This window comes from Echinops telfairi, unplaced genomic scaffold, assembly GCF_000313985.2.
Source record: "Echinops telfairi isolate 266 unplaced genomic scaffold, ASM31398v2 ScPeMD7_23;HRSCAF=83, whole genome shotgun sequence".
NCBI classification, from domain to species: Eukaryota; Metazoa; Chordata; class Mammalia; order Afrosoricida; family Tenrecidae; genus Echinops; species Echinops telfairi.
The window spans coordinates 90,180,234-90,204,900 of record NW_022103920.1 but is presented as its reverse complement, the minus strand read 5'-3'; the positions used below and the strand labels follow the sequence as shown (position 1 = coordinate 90,204,900).

Genomic DNA, 24,667 nt, shown 5'->3' with positions numbered 1-24,667 from the left:
TACAAGGATATACATATAACCCCTCACTGGGGGATGGACAACAGAAAAGTGGGTGAAGGGAGACGGTGGGCAGTGTAAGACATGACAAGATAATAATAATAATTTATAAATTATCGAGAGTTTGTGAGGGGGTTGGGGGTGGCGGTGGGGGTGGGGAAGGAGGGATAAAAAAATGAGCTGATACCAGGGGCTCAAGTAGAAAGAAAATGTTTTGAGAATGATGATGGCAACAAAAGTACAAATGTGCTTGACACGATGGATGGATTGTGTTAAGAGTTATCCGAGTCCCCAATAAAATGATTAAAAAAGAAAAAGAATTCAAAATGAGCCAAATGCGTACTGCTACGTGAAATTAAAATACTTACACAAAAAAATTCCATTGTTTTAGAATAAAATATACCAAATGTACTGTCTTTTAAAATAAAAGCCTGTCGCATCCTTTAGCTCGCCACTTGCTCGGTATACAGAGTGTTAGTGCTAGGACGAGCCCTCCAAAGAGACCACCTAATCTAGGAGCGTTAGAACTGCCTGTTGTCAGAGTTGACAGCCTCTCTCAGCAGCTAAGGTCGAAGGTGGATACAGGTTTACCAAAACAAATGATGGAAAATGTACCCTAGTGGTGCATCTGAAGCAACAGGGAGTAACTTGGATTAATGCGACAGTGCTTTAGATATTTCTTTATGACTTGATGTGGAACAAACTTCAAAGTCGTCCACAGGAAGAATGGCATATGTGAAGAGCACAAGTGCTACCATTTGCCTGGCTTTGGGGAACACTGGCCTCATGAAATGATTTGAACGGTAGTCCTCATCCACTAGTCTCTGAAAGAGTCTGTGCAATATTAGAATAATGTCTTCCTTGTATGTTTGCTACAATTCATTAGTAAAGTCACCTGGGCTTAGATATTTTTGTGTGGAAGGTATATGGTTTTAAAACTTGATTTAACAGATAGAGAGTTATTAAAATTTTCTATTTGGAATTTGAGCTTTTCATCTAAGTTGCCAAATCTGTTGGCATTAAGTTGTTCACAGTATTTTTTAACTGTTTTTAAAATTTGAATTTCGTTTGCTATTATCTTAGGCTACAAACAAATACTTTTGAATACGATAAAAAATTTCATTTTAAAGTTTTCAACTACTTTGTATCATGGGATACAAGAATTTCTACTTAAAAAACAAAACCTCATTGCTGTGAAATTCCTACTCATAAGCAACTGCTCAGAAGGTTTCCATGGCTGTGGGTCCTCAAGGAAGCAGTATGCCTGGTCTTTCTCACTGGTGGGCTGAACTGGTGACTTATTAGTTAGCAGCGGGGTGCTCAAACCACTGCACCACCAGGCAAGGCCTTGAGCTCTACCAGTTGATGTTTTTATCAATTATATAGTGAATATACTCAAAATCAATACGTGATGATTTCAACCTGTTCCTCGCTACAGGGATGCCTTACCAACAGCTTTTCCTGTTTGCACGACATTCCGGCTGGTTGTGACCATGACACTTCCAAATTTTTTGCCCCGTTCGCTGCTCTGAACAGAACTGAAGAAAGGAAAGAAGTGTTAGGTACAAAAAAGTGTTAAGTTAAAAATATTTCATAAGCCCACCTACACCTACACACACACACACACACACACACACACACACACACACTTACTCCCTCTACTCCAGCGGTTCTCAACCTGTGGGTGGCGACACCTTTGGGAGTCGAACAATCCTTTCACAGGGGTCGCCCGATTCATAACAGTAGCAAAATGAGAGTTATGAAGTAGCAACGAAAATAATTTTATGGTTGAGGAGGGGGGGTCGTCACCTCAACCAAACTGTATTAAAGGGTCTCAGCATTAATAAGGTTGGGAATCACTGCTGTAGTCAAATGTAAAATCCTAGTAACCACTCTATAATCATCCTGAATGAGCATTATGGAGAAAAGAAGCTAAATTACTCATAATTTGTTATGGATAAATTAGTTTACCAACTTTTTCAGTGTGTGGATTTTCAGGAAATTAAAAGCACACTCAAAATGGGCCCAAAAGTCAGGATGGGTGGGTGGTGGCGAATTCCTCCCGACAAGACATGATGTGCTGCGAGTGCATCGCCAGAACAGGAGTGGCGGATTCTGCTATTCGTTCACACCGTTCTCTATGCGACAGCAGTGTTTTCATTTCCAAATGCACACACTGCTGAGCCCGAGACTGCCGTGCACGTTTGGTTACTATTTGAAGCACCAGTCTAACAAGTGGAGAACAACAACTCCTAATTAGCAAGGAAACACACGGCACACATTCAGACACCAGAGTTCCACCCCTCCTTCCCCTGCATACTCACTGAGAGAACCTTAGCTTCATGTCGGACACCGAGTACTGGCCTTGAAATGGATGGCTGTAAAACAGAGTTTGAGTTTAGTTAGACTGTGAACACTCCACCAAGAAAGCGGGGCAAAGGGGTGGCCCGGGAAACACCGGGGAGCCGCCTGCGGTCACACAGCTGTGGCCGTGCTCAACGTGACAGCCTGGAGCACAGCTCTGCCCTTCACACCCGGGGACCCAGATGCGGCCGTGCCAATGTTCCCGAGTTTCCTCAGCTGTGAAACAGAAGTTTGTGTTTGCTTATTTTGAGGGGGTGGCTGGTGTTTAGTGTTACCCTAGTACCCCAACTTAAGTGGTCTGGGGCAGTGCCCAGGCAGCGTGTTGTGAAAAGCTCTCTGATCCTCTCACGCCATTATGCAGAGTCAAAGACGCCTGCCACAAAAGGACAAATACCATGTGATCACCCTTGTAAGAAATGAGCAGATAGCTCGAAATCCAAGATGATTAATGGCCATCAAGGGTCTGGGGTGGGGTTTTTTGTTAATGGTGGTGGAGATATTCTGGAAAAGGAGAGCGATAATGGTGGAACACTGGCAAATATAATGAGCACGGCTGAATGATCAACGTGGATGTCGTATGGGTCAATGTTTGGGTGTGCATATTTTCACAATTTAAAAAACAAACCAAAAACGCCCCAGGATAGCCAGAGTTTCAAAGTCTAGACTGAACCCTGGACACATTTGGAACAATTAATTGCTACTGGACATGCAACCATTTGTGCATGGCTCAGCTAAACCTCTACTTTCCATTAGAGAAGCCGCAGACACTGCAGGTCTTATAAACAGCTGTCTTCATCTCAGTTTGAAAGCACATTATGCTGACTTTCCTCCTTGGACTATACAACAGGGAGGAAGGGTGCTTGTCTGAGCTGCGTGGACTTAGGCCTTCTGCAGTGGATGATCTGGTCTTTGGGTCCAGGTTGTGGGAATAGGCCCACACCCAATGAGTGAGAGCAGCCAAGAGGGCTGACCTGACTAAGGGGATGCACCCACAACAACCTGTCTATGCCAAGCCTCAGGAGGGGCTTCCCAGCTTCCCTTGGGCTGGAAAGTGCCATCTTCTTTGGAGAATGGGTCAGCCGAAGAACAAGCCCTCATCCAGCCACCTTGTCCCAGGAGAAGAGACTGGAAAACTCAACAGAAAGAACTGGCAAAGCAGCACCGCAAGTGGCAGAAACCTGTGAGAGGAGTGGGCTGTGGATAGAGCGAGGCCCCGAGGCGGTTCCGGGGCTCTGTACAAGGTGGTGGGGGCCTGCCCGAGGAGCCGGGGTCCAGCCACGTCAGGACTGCCTGCTAGTTGACAGCAGAACAGCAGCAAAGGGGGCAGAGACCAGAGATGTGCCAGTGCAGTGACAGAAGCGTGAACACCAACTCCTCGCCATCAAACTCCTCTCTGTGCACTCGTGGCTCCCTGCTGTCCACGTGCAAAGGCTCTGGGAGTGTCTCCAGTGTTCTGTTTGCAGGCACTTGGAATTTACGCATCTGCAGGACATCAAATTACTTAATGCGGCTCTTCTGGCCATAGTCTCTGGAACTCCCACCAAACGCCAGGAGTTGTATGCATCCTCTGGACACCCCCGATCCCTGTGCAGTGAACCTCCTTGACCCAGAAGAGAGTTCTGACAACTGAGGAGCAACAGAGAGCAGAGGCAGAACCAGGAGCAGAAAGGTGAGACGGAGTGGTGGACTCCCCAAGTCTGAGAGCTGGCAAAGCTGAACGCTTTGGGGCAGGAGGCTGGCTTATGGAGACTCGGGTGCCTCTGGGGAAGTCGATTCAGGGAGTCGGGGTGACTGACCTTGGGAGCTGGAGCTGAGTGCGTTTAGGCTGAAGCTTACAGTGGAGTGGCATGCCCTTTGGGCATTTATTAGCAACCCTAAAAGGAACTTTGTAAGGTGTCTGACTGAACAACTATATCCACTGCATGGAATTATAGAACCCAGATGAAAAAGGAGAGTTGTGTGAGAGACAGGACCAGCATGCATATCAGAATAAGGTGGCTTGACCAAAGTTACACTGTGAGAAATTAGGTTATTAAATATCCAAATTCTTATTTTGTACTTGGGGGGTCTGTCAGAAGGAAAAAGACTGGCGCAATCTACAGCTCGTCAGGAAAACATCCAAATGCTATTTATGGTTTTTCAATTGACTGCCAATTGCTCTTTGTGGGTCAGAACAAGCACATGCAACAATACCCCTTTTCTGGGTTGCTGAGTCACGGGCGGAAAGAACTGGAGATCACGGGGTCCTTCTCTGTGATCCTTGGGAGGCTGTATTTTGGGGTCACAGTGGCCGCCTCCTCCTCCTCGCAGAGGGCAGTTAGTGGGCTGCCTTGTCTAAGCTTTAGGAATCAGAGAAAGGGTTCCATAGCACTCCAGTCTTAGCGATGAGCTTGGCATCATCTCTAAATCACATCTCCTGCAAACACCTGAAGATGGCCAGTCCTTGCCTTCCGTTTGGGGAACTAGACGGACCCTTGTGCAGCGAGGTGGAGGAAGTTCTTACAAGAGAGCCACATTATTATCGAGACTAAGCACTGCCTTTCTGTGGGGCACACCCAGGAAACCGGTCATGCTACAGACTCTTGAATGCCTCAGAAGATAGGCTTACTTAGGGTTTATCTCTGCAAGTGCCGGGTGCTTGTTGCTGTTCCAGACCCTGTAGTTGTGTGTATTCTTCCACGCTGTAACAAAGGCCGTGCCATAGTCCGATAATAGCTTTTCGTTATCTGCCAAGAAAACATTGGAAAGAAATTGAGCTTGATGAGGGCCAGCTAGGGGGTGCGGAGATTAACACCACAAAAGGATGAACACATTTATCCCACGCCCCGCGCCCCCCCCTGCTTATTTTGGGAGACAGCCCACCAGATGTCAGGAAACTTGGGTCTAGTTCCAGAAATCCTGTTAAGGAGCTACGTGGCCTTTGGCAAGTCCCTTACTCAGTCAGAACTTAATTTTCCTAAGTGGAAAATGAGAGGATCGAGCTAGGTATTTTCTAAAGTTCCTTATAACTCCAAAATACTTCTATGTTCTTACTGAGGCTATAAACAGAACATTACGTAGACGACAAGAACAATGCCTTCAGAGTGAGTAAATGTACCAGTGTATCCCTATATGCACACAGGCACTGTCACCCTGAGTCAAACTGACCCGACAGCAACAGGTGTGGGTCTTCATGCAAAAAGAAAATTGGATTCTATCTATCTTTTCACAAATCTCAATTTTTTGGAGGGTGGGAATAACTATATGAAGTGCTTCTTTTAGCCACTATTTTATCTTCTTTGAACTTCATGCCACTGGTCTGGCGTTTATTCTTGAATTTCTGGCCTTTTCACAGTAAAAAAACCTAAATTAATAATGGCTATTTTCATATTTAGTATTTAAAGTGTTTCTACTTTATTAACACCATGGGAAAGCTTCAGTTCACAAGAGGGCTTCAATCAGTTTGTGGGAAAATGCCATTAACTTTTAGTTCTATTTCCCCACAAACTTTTTGAAGCCCCTCAGAAAGTCTCTCTCCCACCTGGAAGAAGAGACAAGGTCTGGAGACGTCTTCGTAGACTGACTGCGCACTGCTTGCTCTGTGCAGCAGGGTCTGCTGTGGCTGGGAAAGAAGAAAACCCAAAGGCCACTGACTCCATGCCACGAGAGAGGCTGCTATCAATGGAGCAGGGCCCGTCTGCAGCAGAAGGCAGTGCACTTTAGAGCACGTGACTCGGGCAGTGTCCTCTCTGAACTGCTGAGTCAGCTTAATCTCTAACCAGATGGAGGAGCAAGGCATCGGGACCCTTCTGGGTCTCATTTTCTCTTCTGTGAAAGGGAAAGAGAGGTTGGCTACTCCCGGACTCTTGTGCAGATGGCATGCGTGAGATCACATAGACTGCTCCGGACAGTCCCTCGGCACACATTAGGTGCTCCCCACAAGAGTTAGCTGTTACTGTTTATTGCTCAGCACGACCTAGGCAACTGTTTTGAAAAGGCACATTAATGATTCATGAAGTTGCACATGTGCTGGAGTTTTCTTTCTAGAATGCGGATTCTGGGAGAGAGGATTTAATTTGGTGTCTCATGTGCACTAGGTGAAGAGAGAGCAGATTTCCTAAGGACTCATTAACAAACAGGCCTCACTGCTCAGCCTTCCCCCACGAACAAGGAGACTAGAAACCTGGTCCCAACTCTACGTTTACCGCGTGACGAACGACCCTGAGAAAAGGAGGCGAGGGCAGTGGTGGGTGAGGAAAACCATCCACTGAGTATTTGCCAACGGCCCGGGAGAAACGACCGAGATGGGCAAGCTCACTGCAGGGGCCCTCCTTTCTCTCCTTATACCTTTTCTAAGGAAAGAGGGAGGGAGGTGTCAGCCTGCATTCTAGGCTTCCCATCACTAACAATGGTTTCATCCAAAGCTTAATCCACAGCTCCCAAACTTATCTGGCCTACCGCCCCCTTGTCAGAAAAAAAGATGACCCAGAACCTCCAACAATGAAAACTCTGTACTTTGGCCTATATTCTAACAAAAAGTACAACTATCTCCTTTTGCAGACCCCCCCCCATACACACACACACACACACACACACACACCGCCCAACATCATGCCAGCACCCTTCCTTCCGGGAAACACTTAATCAATGGGTAATTCAAAGTTTACCTTGTTTGTTTGTTTTTTAATCATTTTATTAGGGGCTCATACAACTCTTATCACAATCCATACATACATCAACTGTGTAAAGCGCATCTGTACATTCATTGCCCACATCATTCTCAAAACATTTCCTCTCCACTTAAGCCCCCCGCATTAGGGCCTCATTTTCCCCTCCCTCCCCGCTCCCCTTTCCTTCATGAGCCCTTCATAGTTTATAAATTGTTATTTTGTCATCTTCTTTGTTTTAACCAGTTGAAAGGAATAACATTTCATAGAATGGGGCATAAACATAGTTTTCAAGCATTTAGTAACAATGATTTTATTTCAATCATTTTTCTTTATTCATTTTTTAAAAATTCATTTTACTTTTCTTTTTTGTTTAAATAATCATTTTATTAGGGGCTTTACTTTTCTTTTTCAGTCTGTTTTTAACTTTTTCCTGTGACTTGGGGGAGAGTCTGCAGAGCAGATCGGTGACAGGAAAAGCCCTGGGGGCACAATGGGTTGAGTGCTGGGCTGCTAACAGCCAGGTCAGCATTTTGAAACCACCAGCAGGTCCGAGGGAGAAAGATGGAGCTTACGACTCCTGTAACGAGTGACAGTCTCAGAAACCCACAGGGGCAGTTCTACTCTTGTCTTAAACGAGTTGGAATTGACTCATTGGAAATAAGTTTGGTTATTAGGATCCACTTTGATAAAAGTACCACCATGTACACAGTAGAACTAACAAAATAAAACACAGATGCATAAACAGTGCCTAGATACAGACAGGGCCCCAGATGTCAGGAGTGGTTATCTGTGGACAGGGCAGTTCTGTTGTTAGCTGCTCTAGGGATCATTCAGACTCAGGACCCTGTGTACACCAAATACAACTGCTTCAAAGGGTTTTCAACAGCAGAATTCCTAGATGCGGACTGCCAGGCTGTCTTCGGAGGTACCACTGAGGGTGAGAAGGGTCAAACCACCAACCTCTAGGCTAGTGGAACACAGACAGGCCCCGTCTGGGGTAACCACAGGCGGTTTTCCCTGTGAAAGAATAGGTGCTTGTTGCGCCATTCAAAACACAGGTGCTACAACGCGAACATGAGAGCACAAAGGGCGGCTGCCTGTGTGGGCGGCTCTCTCACCAAGCTGCAGGGTGGCAGCCAGCAGTGCATGGACGTAGAAGGCAAACTGGGCCCGGATCCACTCGTCTCCGCCCTCCCAGCCTGTGCCATCCAGGAAGACGTCATCCCGGTTCTCGGTCACGTGCCTCACTAGGTAGTCTGCAAACCTTAGGTCTGCTGTGGTTGGGTTAAGCAGCTTCCTGAGTTCTGGATCGTGGATCTGGACCACAGCTTCTTCTACCTAGAGGGGAGCCAGGTAGAAGTCAGAGTCTGGGCATTCGCGTGGATATCCATGCCACATTTTACAGACCAACAACTGACTGGGATGTTGCAGGTGGAAATACAAAAATATGAATAGTAGCATTCGCAAAAGGTGAATCCCCAAAAGTTAGGGTTTTTTACATTTTTTGGGGGGGTGCCTAGTTTAAAAACATTCATTTTGATTTCAGAAAACACACATACAATATCTAATTCTGAGTTCGGTTCCAGATCTTAAGGGTGACCAAGCACCCTGTATCTCAGTTGCTGTGTGTCAGTAGGCCAGGCTTTATGAATTCCAGTTTGTTTCATATCTTCCTCCCACTCTCCCCAGGAATCATGTCCTTCTGGTCTCATGGAGAATCCTGTCCGTGTGGTCTATTAGTTCACTGTTGAAAATGACTTGTTTTCATGCATAATTTTCTTCCTGCTTCTTTCCTTAGGAAAGGCAGAGTGGGCCTGTCCATTTTTGACGGCAGTGTTCTCAGCATGCTAACCCCAAAGATGCTGCCCACTTCGATTTGCACACGAAAGCAGCAGCTGTGATGACTCACGTATGGTCCTTTGAAATACTCTTTTCAAAAAGAAGACCGAAGCAGCAAGGTCAGGTTGTACGGCGGACAGGGGAAGGTCTGCCAATAAACCTCTCACAGGACAGCCCTGGCTACCATGGAAAACGAGCAGGGCAGCGTGCTGAGAGGAGACTCTGTGCAGCAAGTTCCCTGTAGTTCTCAATTTCCGGAAAACTCCTTCCTACTTCTGTAAGCCCTCTTGATGGTCCTGTGTCCTTGGAGAAAATCTCTCAAGATTACCCCTGATAACTTTCTGATCTGATCTCCCTGCCTTTTCCCAGCAGATTTCACTTTCCCAGCTGATTCCCTTGGAAGCTACTGCTTTGATTGTATCTTTTTTGAAAGCACCCTAAGGAGACCAAGACAAGTGTATTACTGAGAGGACGTGTCTGCAGCCACTGCCCTGATCAGAAACATGTCTAAACATGCTGGATTTGGAACAAACCCATGCCGGTACGAACTGGTATTCTCGTAACAATACTTTTGGACTTACCTTTGTATAAAGTGCTCAGAATGCCTAGCATTATTATTATTAGTGTTATTACCACAATAACATTTAGGAAAGGAAAAGAGGGACCAGCAGTATGTCTCTCTCTCTCTCTCTCTCTCTCTCTCTCTCTCTCTCTCTCACACACACACACACACACACACACACACACACACACACACACACACACACACCACACAAGCATGTAAACATACTTCCACAATGGCATCACTGAGATGTTTCTGTTGTCGAAAAAGGATGTTAGTAGCTCCAGCAACAAATCCCCGAACGGTCACGTCAGAGAGCAGATGATGCTGCTGCAGTGCCATATAAGGCAGACAGAGATATCCCTATGAATTACAAGAGTAATAGAAGATATTAGGATCTTGACAGAATGCACTCTCTCTGAAAGTCTAGAAACAGGAGAACAAGCAATCTGCCTTCTTTCTCCCCTGGCCCCCTTCCTAATGCAGCTAACGTCTGATTCACGGAAATGATGTTCTAGGGGAACCCTACGCTGTGATAGCAAAAAGGCCAGTGAACAACAGTCTTCCCATGAATGGTCAACTCTTGGCAAGGTGGCTGAACACGAAGACTGTCTTACTGGATCACTTTGTTTTCAGTTCAAGCTTCCCCAGGAACTAATGTGGTGGGCTTGTTTACTGAGGAAATGAAGTATTAGCTAAGCCCATGGTATGCTGTTTAATAGGAAGCTGTTAGTTCTTTCAGTAACATTTTAAAATACATGCATCTGGGCAGACACACCAATGTATAATTAGGAAAAGAGCAAAGCATTGCATAGCATTTGTTTTATTAGCCTGTTGTCAAAGTCATGCAAAAGTATTTCCAGATAAATGCTGCTGAATGTTATAGGTAAAAATAGCCTGGCCAACGGTCATGCAGCATTAACCGTTTAACTTGTATTTCAAATGATCCCTTTCCTGAGAAGCACAGTTCCATTGCCCACCCCCAGCAGGCAGTGAGGTATAAAAGGGAGCACATTTCCTGAGACGGAATCACTGTGGGAGAACAGGGAATACAGGGAATTTCTGAACATCCCCAACACATATCCACCAGGTACTGCAATCTGTATACAAAGACTGGGGAGCCCCTGACTCTTTCAGCCTCAAGTTCTACAATACTTTCCTTCACCACTCTCCATCATTCTGTGCACACTGCGCTGTAGTGATCTGGGCTCGCGTCTTGCTGACTGTGGGAGGCAGGAGGCGCTCCTCCTCGTGTAACGACGTCAGGTTCTTTCCTGTCTCTACCACAGTGACTTGTCACTGAAACAAAACAACAGGACTGCCATCCAGTCCACCCTGACTCACAGCCACCCCACAGGGCAGAGTGGACATCTGCACAGGGCTTCCAAGGACCTCATCTTTCTGCTGCGCAGAGCTGGTGGGCCCGAACCACTGCATCTGTCCGTGAGCAGCCCAGCACATCACCCACTGCACTACCAGGCCTCTCTTTTGGACTAACCGGTGGTTTTAAATACTCCATGTGGGAAGAAAGGCTTCCACAGTGGGAATATAAACCTGATAACTCAGTAGAATTCCCTCCCTGCATATGTATTATTCTTGACAATATCTGCTTTATGAAACTCTAACAGAAGCACCAAGATAAATCTATGTGTAAGCATTAGACACGATCAGGATGGGGCTCCTGAATCCACCAGTGCCGCAGGTGACTAGCACAGAGAGGGGCCCTGCTCCAGGAGGCCTGCCCTTCATCAGCATCCCAGTCCACTCTCCCAGTCTCTGCTCTTAGTGTGTTACACATTCCGAAGTAACGGGCCTCTCCCTCCCTGCTCCCAAACGTCAGATATTAAAATACTGAATATGCTTTCAGTCTTCCTGGGACAACTAGACCCTAATTGGGATAGAAAATTCTTCCACAGAACTTCCAATCAGTATAAAATGGTTCCACTGCAATAGCAGTTAGAGACCATAATATAATCACTCACATCATCACATTTCATAATTGATTCTGTTAGGGATGAAAAGTCTATTGGCAACACTGGGATTCTTGGCTAAGTATATTAACAGTATCCAGCGAAAATAAAACCCAAGACATCAAACCCCTCACGCCCCAACCCCCAAAACAATAAAGCCATCTAAAAGCTATTTAAAACACGTTAACATACATTCCCTTAAAAATCATAAATACCTTTGATTTGCCATTCTACTTTTTGTAAGTTATCCTATGCCATCTCATGTGGGACAAAATGTATGTAAAAAGTACCACAAGACACAGATAACAATGGCTGCCACTACAGGGGGCTGTTGAGTAGCAAGGGCTAGACTGGAGGGGAGGGCTTTTCATTACAGATGTTTGGGAATGTTTTTTTTAGTACTGACCTAAGTGAAAGTACTACATATTCATAAAATGATTTAAAAGTGGCAGCTCAAAAAAGCTTTAAAAATTTGCCATCACACAATGGATGGATGTATGGATTGTGGTAAGAGTTGTACGATCCCCCAAAAAAATGATTTAAAAAAATTTGTCATCAGTACTTTTAATGATCACTTAACCTTAAACCAAAAGTTATTTAATTTTTTGATCTACTGTCCAGAAATAGAATAAATAGAAATAAACAGAAATATTCTCTGCTAAAATCAGAGAATACCTGGGAAAGATGTCTTCCTATGTTCTATAGACTATACAAAGGAATTTAATTGGGTGGATTATAACATTTTATGGAACTGAAGGACATTCCATAACACTAATTGTGCTCATGTGGAACCTGTACATAGATCAAAACACGGGGATATGGAGCGGTTTTCAACCAGGAAAGCTATACACCTGGGTTGTATCCTTTTTGCTTTATGTATTCAATCTGTGTGCTAAGCAAATAACCTGAGAGATTGGACTACATGAAGATTAGAGGAGGGCTCATTAGAACCAGTGATATGCATGACAGAACTTTGCTTGCTGAAAGTGAAGAACGCTTGAAGCACTCACTGACAACATCAAAGACTATAACCATCAGTACAGTTTACACTCAACCTTAAAAAAAATCCTCACAACTGAACCAACAGGCAGAGAAAATAGTAATGCTGCCACAATTTTGTTCACAATCAATGCCCAAGGAAGCAGCAGTGAGGAAATCAAATGAATGGTTGCCTTGTTCATATCTGCTGAAAAAGATCTCTTTAGAGTGCTTCAAAGGGAGAATGTCATATGGAGGACTAAGGAGCCCCTGACCTAAATCATGGTATTTTCATCTGCCACACCCGTGTGTGAGAGCTAGACAGTGAGTAAGTAAGACTGAAGAAACACAGATGCCTCTGAATACGGTGTTGCTCAAAGTACTGATCAAATGCAAGCTGCCCTTGTTTTCTAAGAGGGAGATTCTTTCCAGCAGAGCGTCAAAAAGCATTTTCCCCCTGGGCTTGCTGCTTCTTCAAGGAGCCCTGGTGGTGTCCTGGGTTACACATTAGACTGCTCGCTACAAAGACAGCTGTTCACAACCGCCAGTTGCTCCAAATGAGAACGATGCTTTCTGCTCCCACAAAGGTTTCGTTTCAGGTGTCTATGAGTCAGAACTGACTCGATGGCAGTGGGTTTGGCTGCTTGTTGGCCAGGAATAAATCTGGCTGAGCTGGTATAAAGCGCTGGGTACAATTTATTCTCTAATTTTCTTACTCTTTGGGTTATTTGCCTTCCCATCACCTCATGAGTAGTATATTCCACGGTTGCCTGTAACCCTGGTCAGATTTCCACCTGACACACCACCTAAATCAGCTCTAGAAAAGGTTTGAGCTTATTACAGAACTTGGTATCTCCAACACTCAAACAGTCCGCCTCTTCGCTACCAACGACGCAGGAGCTGTCGTGCTCGGAAAGTAATTCCAAACGCCAGAAACTAGACTAGAGAGTTGGAGAGCTGGGGACTCCTTCAGGTGGACTCTTATTTTTGTGTACAAATCGGTTTCCATTTATTCATTTGATAATGAGTCAGGAAACAAGTCTCCTTTATTGTTCCTTCAATGTTCACTAAAACAATGTAGCATCCAGATATACCTTGAATAGTCTCTCACTATCTTAAAGTATTCTTGTTTGTACACTGAGAAAGGCTAGATGGAGATAGAGTATCTGGGATCAAAGATTTGATTTGAATCACTATGCTGTAATTAAGTTATGAGTATTTTTAAAATTTAAAAATACATTTTGAATGTTTTTTTTCATGAAGCAATTAAAATTTTCTTTCTAGGACAAAATGAACTAAAACATGGAACTATATTTAAATGAAGTCTTAATATTTATAGTAGATATTGAGGGTTTTTTTCTTTTAAAACTGCACTTCTAGAATTTAGTATTTTAATATAGATCATTAAATGCAATGAAAAACATCTGGATGTCTTCAATTCACCTTCTTTCAAATAGAAATCAGAATAATTGAAAATAGCACGGTAAAATATTTTAAAAGAAAAAAAAAAAGACCCAACATTTTGAAAGCTGATCTCATATCTCCTAAGTTACAAAAGGCTCTCAAATAAAAAAGCTGTACACTACAGTCACAGAAAGGGTCCTGGTGGTGTAGTGGGTTACACATCACACCGCTAACCACAAAATCAGCAGTTTGAGTCCACCAGTCACTCTGCAGAAGAAAGATGAGACTACCTATTTCTAAAGGTGACAGTCTTGGAAACCCACATGAGCTAAAAATTTCATTCTGTCCTCTCAAGCACTGTGAGTTGGAATCAACTTGATAGCAGTGAGCTGGCTTTTTTCCAGTTAATGTTCACAGATGCCAAACTCTGAAATACTGCATTATGATCAAGCATGTAGTATGGTATACTTTTTTAAGGGCATTTTTCAGTTGTGAAAATGTGTTTAACATGAAAAGTCAAACTCTGATTTTGCCATATTCTACATGGTACTCAGTAAGTAAAGGTGGCGTAACTTTACCTTTGTGAAGATGGCCAATGGCATGCCGTACTGGTCTTCTTCCAAACCCGATATCAGTCCTGGTATCAGGACCAGCTGCCCTGTATTTGCTTGAGGTTGTACAGTAATTGGAGAACTGTCCGAGCATACAGAGTCCTTTGGAAATAAGTTTGTCTGTTCTGACCCCAACTGTTCCCTTTCTTTCAAGCTGGGGTCCTCTAGAACACTTGGATCCAAAGTCTCCCACTCACTTTCTGAGGACTCCGGAGAAAGGTGGGGAGGAAGCTTCAAAAACTGATTGCTGTTCTTAGGTTCCAGGCCTTTGCTGTTGTCGCTGACGACTTGGAATACAGGCTCTCCAGGCTTGGTGACAGCATCTCCTCCGTGCGTGCTCGCCATGGTTTTCTTCTCAGTTCCTGAGATGCTATTTGGCATGTCAGGCACAGACCCGGGAACAAAGGCATCTGCTGGAGGATTCGTTTCCTGAAGCCCAGCATCTTCAGACATACTTTTGCGGGGTCTGTACTGAGAACAGTCACTAAGACCATGCTCAATCATGCCTGAAACATGCAACATTGGAGAAGAGCTTGGCATATAATGGCAACACAGGAGGAAATAGCTGTATATTCCGTTTCACATTAGTTGGAGTCTTCTATAAAAATTGTAATAACCTACACATGCCCACCATTTAATTTACGTATCAAAATGGTCAAATAGAAATCTACTGTCAAAAGGAAAAAGTCAGTATTAATATGGAAATGTTAGCCTGAAGAGTGGACACTCAAAGCCCATCGGTAGGCAACTGGACACCCCCCCTCGCTGAAGGGTTGAGGGGAGGAGATGAGCCAATCAGGGTACAGGGTAGCAACGATGAAACATATAACTTTCCTCTAGTTCTTAAATGCTTCCTCCCCCCCACTATCATGATCCCAGTTCTACCTTACAAATCTGGCTAGACCAGAGGATGTACATTGGTACAGATAGGAACCGGAAACACAGGGAATCCAGGACAGATGACTCCTTCAGGACCAGTGGTGAAAGGGGCGAGGCCTGGAGGGTGAAGGGAATGTGGGGTGGAAAGGGGGAACCGATGACAAGAATCTAGGTATTGCCTCCTCCCTGGGGGGGGGGGGACGGGACGGGACGTCGGACAGTGTAACTTATGACAAAACTATAATAAGTTGTGAATTATGAAGGGTTCATGAGGGAGTGGGGGTGAGGAGGGAGGAGGAAAATGAACAACTGCTATTAAGGGCTGAGGTGGAGGGCAAATGTTTTGAGAATGATGAGGGCAGCGAATGTACATATGTGCTTGACACAGTGGATGTATGTGTGGATTGTGATGAGAATTGTATGAGCCCCCAATAAAATAATAATTAAAAAAAACTTTTACATTGAAAGTGCCAGTACAAGTTAACCCACAGAAAGAGTATTGCTACTCTCTTACCTGGAAAAAGGGATAACACAGTCATCAATGCCCCCACCAATTTATTCACTGGAGAAATATAAAAGAGAACCTGAAATAGAGTGCGTCAAAATTCCATTAGAAAACCCAGCAGGAGTTCCATGGTCATCAGTGCACCCACCACTTTACATCTACTGAATTGCGACAAGAAGCCCATCAACATTCAAATAGAAAATCTAGGCGTCTATAATGATAGTAAAGATAAAGGTGGGGGTACTTTTTTTGTAGAGAAGACTGAGAGCTAACAGACGTGGAAGAACTGAGAGAATTAGAAAATCACCTTTTGGCACCCACCAACATAACAAGCGGTTTAAGAAAATGGACAGTAGCTAATGAAACGATTGTGAAGAGTTGTCAGGAAAGAGGATCTTCTCATGTAACACACTTATCCTACAGATGACCTAACAATGCAATCAGTGCCTGGCTGGGTCCCACACTAAACAATAATGAGCTAGCTACACAGAACATTATCTAAGTCATCTGCAGAAATGTGGGAATGGGATCTAGAGGAGATATTACTTAGTACATCAATGTTACATTTCCTAAATGGGAAATGACATTTTAGCTAGGTTGGACTAGACATTTGGCTAGGTTGGACTAGACCCTTAGTCTTAAGAAATACATCCTAAAATATTTAGAAGTGAAGTACCATGATGCAAAATTATTGTGACTCAGAGAGGGAACTGAGTATATTTCCCGAGCACCTTATGCATATTACCCAACCAAGTACTCCATGGGAATTGGATTCTTGGTTTGCAGGTTTCAGGGACATCCCAGCTATTTGGTCTAATAATGTGTTTACTGCTCTGTTCTATGAATCTATGGATTCATTATAGTGCTGGGGCCTTAAAAGCTTGCAAGTGGCCACCCAACACACAACTTTTGGTCTCTATTCGCCCCTAGAGCAACAGAGGGAGGAGGAGAGTGAGGAAAAGGAGGAGGAAGTGCCAGGTGTGGCTAACTGCCAGCATGAACAACTACCTTCTTCGCCATATGACCAAATGAACTGGATGGTGTCTGGCTATCATTACTGAACATCTTGATCAAAGATTCCAAGGGAAGAATTCTGATCAAAAGGGGGAAAATGGCAGGCTAGAATTTCAAATTCACATGGAATCCATATTTTCCTGGAGTCATGGGAAGGTGGCTGAATCCCTAAAACTATTACCCTGGGATAAACTTTAAACCTTAAGCCAAAAATATCTCTTGAAAGTTTTTTTTAAAAGAATACATGTCTGCTTTGGGTAGTGTGTTCCGCTCCTTCCAAAGGTCTATAAGGGATCAACTGATGATAGTGACTCTAAAGATTAGACAAACCTTTGAGGGTAGTGAGTGAGTTTATGTTCATAAGGGAGGAATGACTCAGAAAAGGAGCGTAAGAATGGTCACAAAACTAAAAGAATGTAATCAATGGCACTGAATTATAAATGTAGAAAGTATTGAATTAGTATGTTTTGCTGGGTATATTCTTAGCAACAATAAAATCACATACACACATAAAAGCAATATAATGCAAACTGGCAAAATGTCAACTAGTGAATATAGATGGAGGGTGTAAAAGTATTCAATAAATTAGTCTATAAACTTTTCTTTATGCCTGACCTTTTTTAGAATAAACGTTAAGGAAAAATTAAGTGAGGAATGAGATTCTATTAGATATTTTATGCTAACTTTAGCTAATATTACTTAAAAAGCAATATTCAATTAAATTAAGGTGACTTCAATTAAATCAAGCCATAATTTAAGGAAAATTAAATAACATTTGCTTCATAATTTCTTTTCATTAGAATAGAGCCCCAACCAAATTCAGCAGGGCCCAAGGTCATGCAAAAATAACCGTATCACGAGAGTCTTCCTATGAGTGAACGTAACACACTCCTTTGCTCTCGAGGTTTCATTAAGGGTCTACACAGCTGAAGAAAGCCAACGTATTCAGTGCACCTGCTGAAGAAAAACTACTCTTTCAATAATGCTCTTTTTGGTTTAAGAAAGTAGCGGTAAAAGACAAATCGCTAGCTCGTGAATCATTGTCAACCCAACCAAAAAACCAACCTCGCTGCCAGTAAGTCAATGCCGTCTCACAGAGACCCTCCAAGACAGAGTAGAACTAACTGCCCCTGTGGGTTTTCGAGACCAAATCTTCAAGACGGTCAGCCTGACAGCATCTTTCTTCCGCAGAGGAATAGCTCGTGGATTCAAATTGCTACTCTTGCAGTTAGTGGCCTAATATGCCATCAGGGCGCCTATCATCTTGATCCACACTTTCTAATTTGTCCTCAGTTGTCCTGTGAGCCTGTCCACTTATCCACACCTGTGGCACCACTGGGTTATTTAACAGAGAAAACCATCTACAATCTTTGCTGCTCCCCTCATCTTTCTCTTATTTAAGGAGTACTCTGCAGATAGAAAATCGAGTATCACATTAAAGACAGCCCTTATCTAGTCAATAAAAAGACAGTGTACCTAAGATTTATCATGCTAAGTTTCTGGATCACAGATATACCTGCATATTGTTCATATGAGGACATTACATTGTAAAACTTATGACTCATACAAAAGAGAGCATTCTCTAGGTTGCTATGCAAAACATTTATGGTTGGTGATAAAAAGCTTTGAAACACCGTACTATATGTGCTGCACTCATTAAAATACGTACTTTTTTCATTTTCAAAGAAGCAATATATATTTACTCCAGAAAACTACCAGAATATGGTGAATTACTTCCTTTTAAAAACATGACCTATATTTTCATCAAATTATGCTGATGTCTGTCACTTCCAGAGGCTTGACGTTGAATATATATTCATAAAATTGGTATTGTGGTTTTGATATGTAGTTGGATAAACGGGCTTATTTAACTTGTCATGAAACAACTTTAAATATTATACAACAATAAATATTCCCAGCAACATAAAAATTATTAGTTAGAGCTATATACAATATATAAATTATGAGTTAGCCATCTACTTATAATTTGTCATTATTAAAATTATGCTGTTACTGTAACTTGCCTTATGTTTATACAGAGAAACTATTTTTTTAATGCTGTGCTGGACGTAGAGAGGAGCCTTGCATCCAATACCAATGAATGAATAAAAACATATAGCAAAAAAACAAACTAAATATATACGTAGTAACTGTCATGGACACTGAGTAACTACCTGTAGTTAAAACTATCCTCAATCTACTCTGAAATTTCCCTGAGAAAAACTGCATGAATACAAACATCTATAGCAGTGAACAAAAATATGGGTCTTTGTGCACCCCAATTTGAAAGGCAAGAAGCGTAATCAATATTTTATCAATTTTATGTAATATTAAAGATATATCAATAACTGTTAAATATTCAATCTTGCCTTCTATCTCTTTAAATCTTACCTTTTTCTCAAGAAGAATCAGTTTAAACAGGATTAAGACCTGCAGAAAGAAGTTTTATTAAAAGAATGCAATTCCTTTTTTCTTATTCTCATTTTCCTCTTTCCCTCCTCAAAGATAAGGATGTATCATTTAAGTAATATTATTACAGTGCTTTAAAAACATGAAAGAATGTGAACTTACACTGATAAAATTAAGTATCACCTGTGTTTTCTAAAAACAAAATTGAGAAGTACTTAAATGTCTTGAAATTTTGTTTTTTGGAAAGAGTGGTACCACTTTTGTGTGAAATGTGTGTGAGCTCCTTAAAAGGCAGGGACTGCTCTCTTGCTTCTGGCTGTCCACATCTCAGCCAGTCAGTAAGTGTTTGTTCAGCAAATGATCCATGTGTGTGTCCGAGTCCACACAGACCTTCCTTTCAAAGCTCAGTAAGTATAAATACAGATATTTACTAGGAAATGTTCCACTCAGGGCAACATATACGATACTCTGTAGGACTGCTTCTATCCACTCATGACATGGGTAACTAAAGAGACAATAGAAATAATGCCCATTCTGCAAAGCGACAAACTGGTATTCATCAACTTTTAGAAAGCACACTGGCACTATCACAGCATTTTCAAAGTGACAGTTACGAGGCCAAGTGCTGTTTCAGAAAAAGTAAAACACAATCACGCTATTGTCTGTGTTTAACCACTTAGCACATAGAATCTGCCCAGTGAAAGGAGGACACTAAGACAGCATGCACCACTGCACTAATTATGAATCAATTAAGATTACCTTACCTTGTGCCTAAAATGAAGGACAAGATCTCGAGGAGACAGACCTGTAATAGTAACAAAAAAGCTACTCTGTAAATACAGTCTACCGCCTGGGCTAGAGTTTCCCCCCTTCAAAGGACAGCATGATAAAAAGAAAGTATTATTATAAAACTACTCAGACACACATGTAATACTTGATGAAGCACACACCCCCTCAGCGTTTATCAAGTTCCCATGAGCTGCCTTGGCACTGGCAATAACACAACTTTGTTGATGGTAAAAATGTTCACTATTTGCGCTGTTCAATTATACCACACATGGTGAATGAGTACTTGAAAAGTGGCAAGTTCTACTAATAAGTGAAATTTTAAAATTCTATTTTTATTAACTTTCATTTAAGTGTAAATAGCCACCCTGGCTAGCGGCTACTACTCTGCATGGTGCACATCTAACCCATTCCCCTTCTCTATACAAATGATATTACAGAGAGTGGCAGTCATTTAAGTCAAAGTTTTTGGTCACTGTACTCTAAGGAGCCGTGGCGGTGTTGGCAGGTAAGGTTGGCATTCAAAACCACCCATTGCTCTGCAGTAGAACGGTGAGGCTGTCTGCTTCCGAAAATATTTACAGTCTCAGAACCGCTCCAAAGGGCAGCTATGAGTCAAATGGACTTGACGGCAGGTTTGGGGATTTTGGAGACTCTATGCTATTATTTCTGAATCATGTCTTCCATGGTCATTTGCCTCAAACACCATATAGGACAAAATGCAATGGTTTAGAGAAACTACATTCCAGAACAGGAACTTTGAAGTTATCTTAGATCGCACACAGGTCTGTAGATGTGAACTAGCACAGTGAGGGCCGCTTCCTTCTGAAATAGAAACTGCGTGAACTTAAGTCACTATGTGATTAAAACTGTCAAGTTTTAATCAAGAAATATATATTTTTTGAGTTCTCATCAATGTGTAGTCTTGGTTCAATGTAGCATGAACTAGACAAAATTCCCAACGTGAAGACTTTTTGAACAGGAAAGAGGTGAACAGATCTCTCGGTCTGGCTCTCCTTCTCTGCTATTATGGACATTAAAGCTCACCAGCATTACTTGATAAGAGAAAACAACACTATTAAACTCAACTTTTTTTTTACTACTTTGAAAGAAGAAATTAACTTTGTGCAATAATAGCTCTGTACAAATAGTACAAGTATGTTAGTTATGGCAATGCTTCTCAACATAAATATTAAGAAGTTAGTTTTCTCTAACTCAATTCTCATTGAGATGTAGTTAATTACGAAATGTGGTCCTTCTTTCTAACCAAAGTCCGCCCCTTTGTGATGTGTTGTATATTCTAGCCTCTGTATGTGTGGTTACATTCTCATTTTGGAGAGTCATGTTATGCTAATGAGGCAGATAGTATTCTGTGTCCCCAACTTACTACAGGATGTGACTCAAGTCATGGTCCTTTGTTCCCTTGGGGGTGTGGTCTGCAGAAAGCACAAAACCACACTTAAATCAATGCCATCTTTGCAACCCCTTCCCCTACTGAGCATGTGTGGAAGACTAACACTGAGTTATAAACACTAATCAGATGCCAGTTACCACCTGAAAAAGGCTGCTGGCTCAGGACTCAGGTAGCACCTTAACATGAGTCCCAGCATGCTTTGAGCCTGTTTAAGCAAGTGAGGTCTGGTTTCCCCCCCAAAGGTGTCTCCCACCCTTGTGATAAGCCTGCCTCTAGCGTGCCTCTCTGACCTCTGAAATAGAACTGAGTGAGCATGAGTCACTCATTATTTCCATAGGTTCTTGAGACGTGAGTGGTGTCCTATCACCTGCCCTGATTTGACCAGCCTTGCGGATGAGGAGCCACCTCCTGAGGATGTCTGAACTTCAGATCCAGTTTTCAGCTTCCATAACAATGGGAGCTATTTCCTTATCAGTCTGTGAGATATCACAGGGGACTTCAGAGCTCTGGACATGAGGGAGTGCACTGAGCGGAAGGATGGGCTTTCATATTAGAGACGATGGAGTGGCATAGCTTATGGAAAAGTCATTTTGGGGCCTTCTGAATCTCCAGTTCAATGAGACTAGCCTTGTAGTAATCTTTCTAAATATACGGTTTAAAGTGTGGAAAGGCAATAGCAGCATCAAACACTGAAGAATTTAGATTCTATATGTGGATGCATTCTGATCAGGAAGTTTCACATGCAATTGTTTGCTTAAAAAAAGAAATGAGGGTGCCTTTTCTGATTAAATAATTCAGAATTACTTACCAAGGTATACTTGGGAACCTTCTAATGACGTTCCTCCCAGGGAGCTATTCATATGTTCGTAAAGCTCCTAAAACATAATAAATTCAGTTTTGGACATTTTTAACACTTAAAACTGCATAGGTTCCCAAACTTACTTGGCCTATTGCATCCTTAGAACAAATTTCTTAGTGCCCCTAAGGCGATTAATCCAGGATAAAGTCCAGGTATCTGTGTATGCAGCCCTTCTGGAACATTTCAGCGTCCCCCAAAGGGCTGTATTGCCCACTTTGGGAAACAGTTTCAGATGATAAATTAGAAGTGTGATGGTCAAGGGAAAAAATGGTTCCTTAAGTGTGGCAAATTGTCTTGCTAGGTCCTACATTGAGAAACACTCAAGATACCTGTGTGGCCTCAATATTTTCAGCATCATTCCTTCCTTTTGAGACATGGGGCATTTCCAAGGAGATCTGGGCAGAAGGGTATTCTGCTGGGCAGAAGGGCCTCCACATCAGATTTCAGAACTTCATACGTTCAGCTGGTGGCACAGGAGTCAAGGATAAACTCCCTCCCCTTCTTGATGAATACCTCACTGCCTCTCATGAGGTTCAGAAAAGAATCCAGGAGAGGCTCGTGTTCTGCACACTCATGGTACACTTGAGAGGAACATGCTGCCCACTCCCAGTGGAACAGTCATGTGGTTAACCTGGTTTAACTACGGAAACTGGGAATCAGAAGGTTGATATATGAATATTGCATTTATTAATAAAATAAGCAAATTTATAGACTCAAGTGGCATAGGAAAAGGGCTCTTTTCCATTAAGAGGAACATTGATGTTATAGTAGCACTGTAGGTTAGGCACTGGACTGCTAACTTCACGGTTAGTAATTCAAACCTACCAGCTGCTTTGAGCAAGAAAGATGAGGCTGCCTGCTCTTAGAAAGATTTACAGTCTTGGGAATGATATCGGATTGCTATGAGTCGGAATCAGCTTGATGACACTGGATTGGTTTTTGATTAATGCCATAGTAACTTGTAGTCACTATTTCCTAATACAAGGCAGTTTTACTATAGAGCTGTAGTTGTAATCCTCAAAACAAAGCAGAATGTCTTTCCAAAGCAATCAAGTGACTATCTCCTCCCATATCACTGATCTCCTTGCCTCCTGAATTTGTTTAAGAGGTATAAAGGTACCTTTAGAATGGAAATTTGGGAAAAATCCTTTTCTTCAAAATATGCATGTGTAATGAGTTGAAGTTTTGCTTGAAGTAATCCATAGAGAGGCTTGAAGAAAGCAGAAAGGTTACCATTAGGTCACAATCAGTTTTAAACAAACAAAAATAACAGTAACACACACACACACACACACCCTTATTTTTCAGAGGGAGGGGACAAAATTAAGTGTGTCCATTCAAACACTTTACATCTTTTCTACAGCTGAGAGCTGGGAACTCAGCTCTTTGGCTGGAGGGGAAGAAGGCCTGTGGCAAAGCCACAGAAGAGTGGTTCAGAGTGTGGGCTCAGGCTTCCGGCAAAACTCTGACCACTTGACCTCCCACTATGTGTTTGCCGATCTGAAAATAGGGGTATAATATAGTGCTCCTTGTGCAGTTACATAACACGGGTAAAAGCACTTAGTAGAAGGCACACAGAAAAAGCATCCAAACAGTAGCTATGGTTAACGTACAGTTGAAAGCCTTTTCTAATTCTATGCACTGTTCTGCTGGCTTGTGGTAACATTTCATTATCCACACAGCAGCCCACAAACAAGTGATATGTCTAAGGAAAATCAGACCTCTCCCCTCTGAGATGTGTCATCTTTCTTAAGTAATAGCAACAATCCACCTCACTGCTGTGATGAGGATGAACGTAAGATGTAATGAGGATGGAAATGACAATTACATTGGAAGTAGACTTGAAGAATGAGTATACCTGACCCAAAGATACTCTTAGTAAATATCAGTATGAGAATTGTCCTTTTGAGTAGTGATTACCGAGGAAGTCTCTAAACATGCCGTGTTTGCTGTCATCATCTACTACTCCTATACTTGGATCACCTGGTCCAATATTTTAAAAAGTAATTCACTGACATGTATAAGAAATGGTATAAAAGAATCAGATTAGCCATCTTCTGATACTGGAGTCTTTTCTAACCACTTAATTTCTATAGGATTTGGCTTGATCTAGCAGTCCTTATGGAACAATGGTCAAAATACTTGGCTGCTGTGGAGACTCAAAGCCCATCGGTAGGCAAATGGTCACCCCCTTAATGAAGGGTCGTGGGGAGGGGATGAGCCAGTCAGGGTGCAGGGTAGCAACGATGAAACATATAACTTTCCTCTAGTTCCTAAATGCTTCCTCCCCTTCCCGACCCCCCCACTATCATGATCCCAATTCTACCTTACAAATCTGGCTAGACCAGAGGATGTACACTGGTACTGATAGCAACTGGAAACACAGGGAATCCAGGACAGATGACTCCTTTCAGGACCAGTGGTGAG

General features: G+C 42.6%; 1 protein-coding gene across 1 annotated transcript in view; it reads right to left on the bottom strand.

Annotated features, from left to right (window-relative positions):
• AVL9 (AVL9 cell migration associated) overlaps positions 1-24,667 on the bottom strand; it is a gene marked incomplete at its 5' end in the record, with an annotated part of 60,308 nt that overhangs the window by 6,523 nt on the left and 29,118 nt on the right. The window contains 11 exons of the mRNA XM_004702864.4: positions 1,447-1,535; positions 2,322-2,375; positions 4,970-5,087; positions 8,129-8,348; positions 9,640-9,774; positions 14,342-14,880; positions 15,768-15,837; positions 19,164-19,202; positions 19,946-19,986; positions 22,190-22,256; positions 23,361-23,450. Coding sequence (XP_004702921.2) covers positions 1,447-1,535; positions 2,322-2,375; positions 4,970-5,087; positions 8,129-8,348; positions 9,640-9,774; positions 14,342-14,880; positions 15,768-15,837; positions 19,164-19,202; positions 19,946-19,986; positions 22,190-22,256; positions 23,361-23,450 — 1,462 coding nt within the window. The remainder of the gene's footprint in view (positions 1-1,446; positions 1,536-2,321; positions 2,376-4,969; positions 5,088-8,128; positions 8,349-9,639; positions 9,775-14,341; positions 14,881-15,767; positions 15,838-19,163; positions 19,203-19,945; positions 19,987-22,189; positions 22,257-23,360; positions 23,451-24,667) is intronic.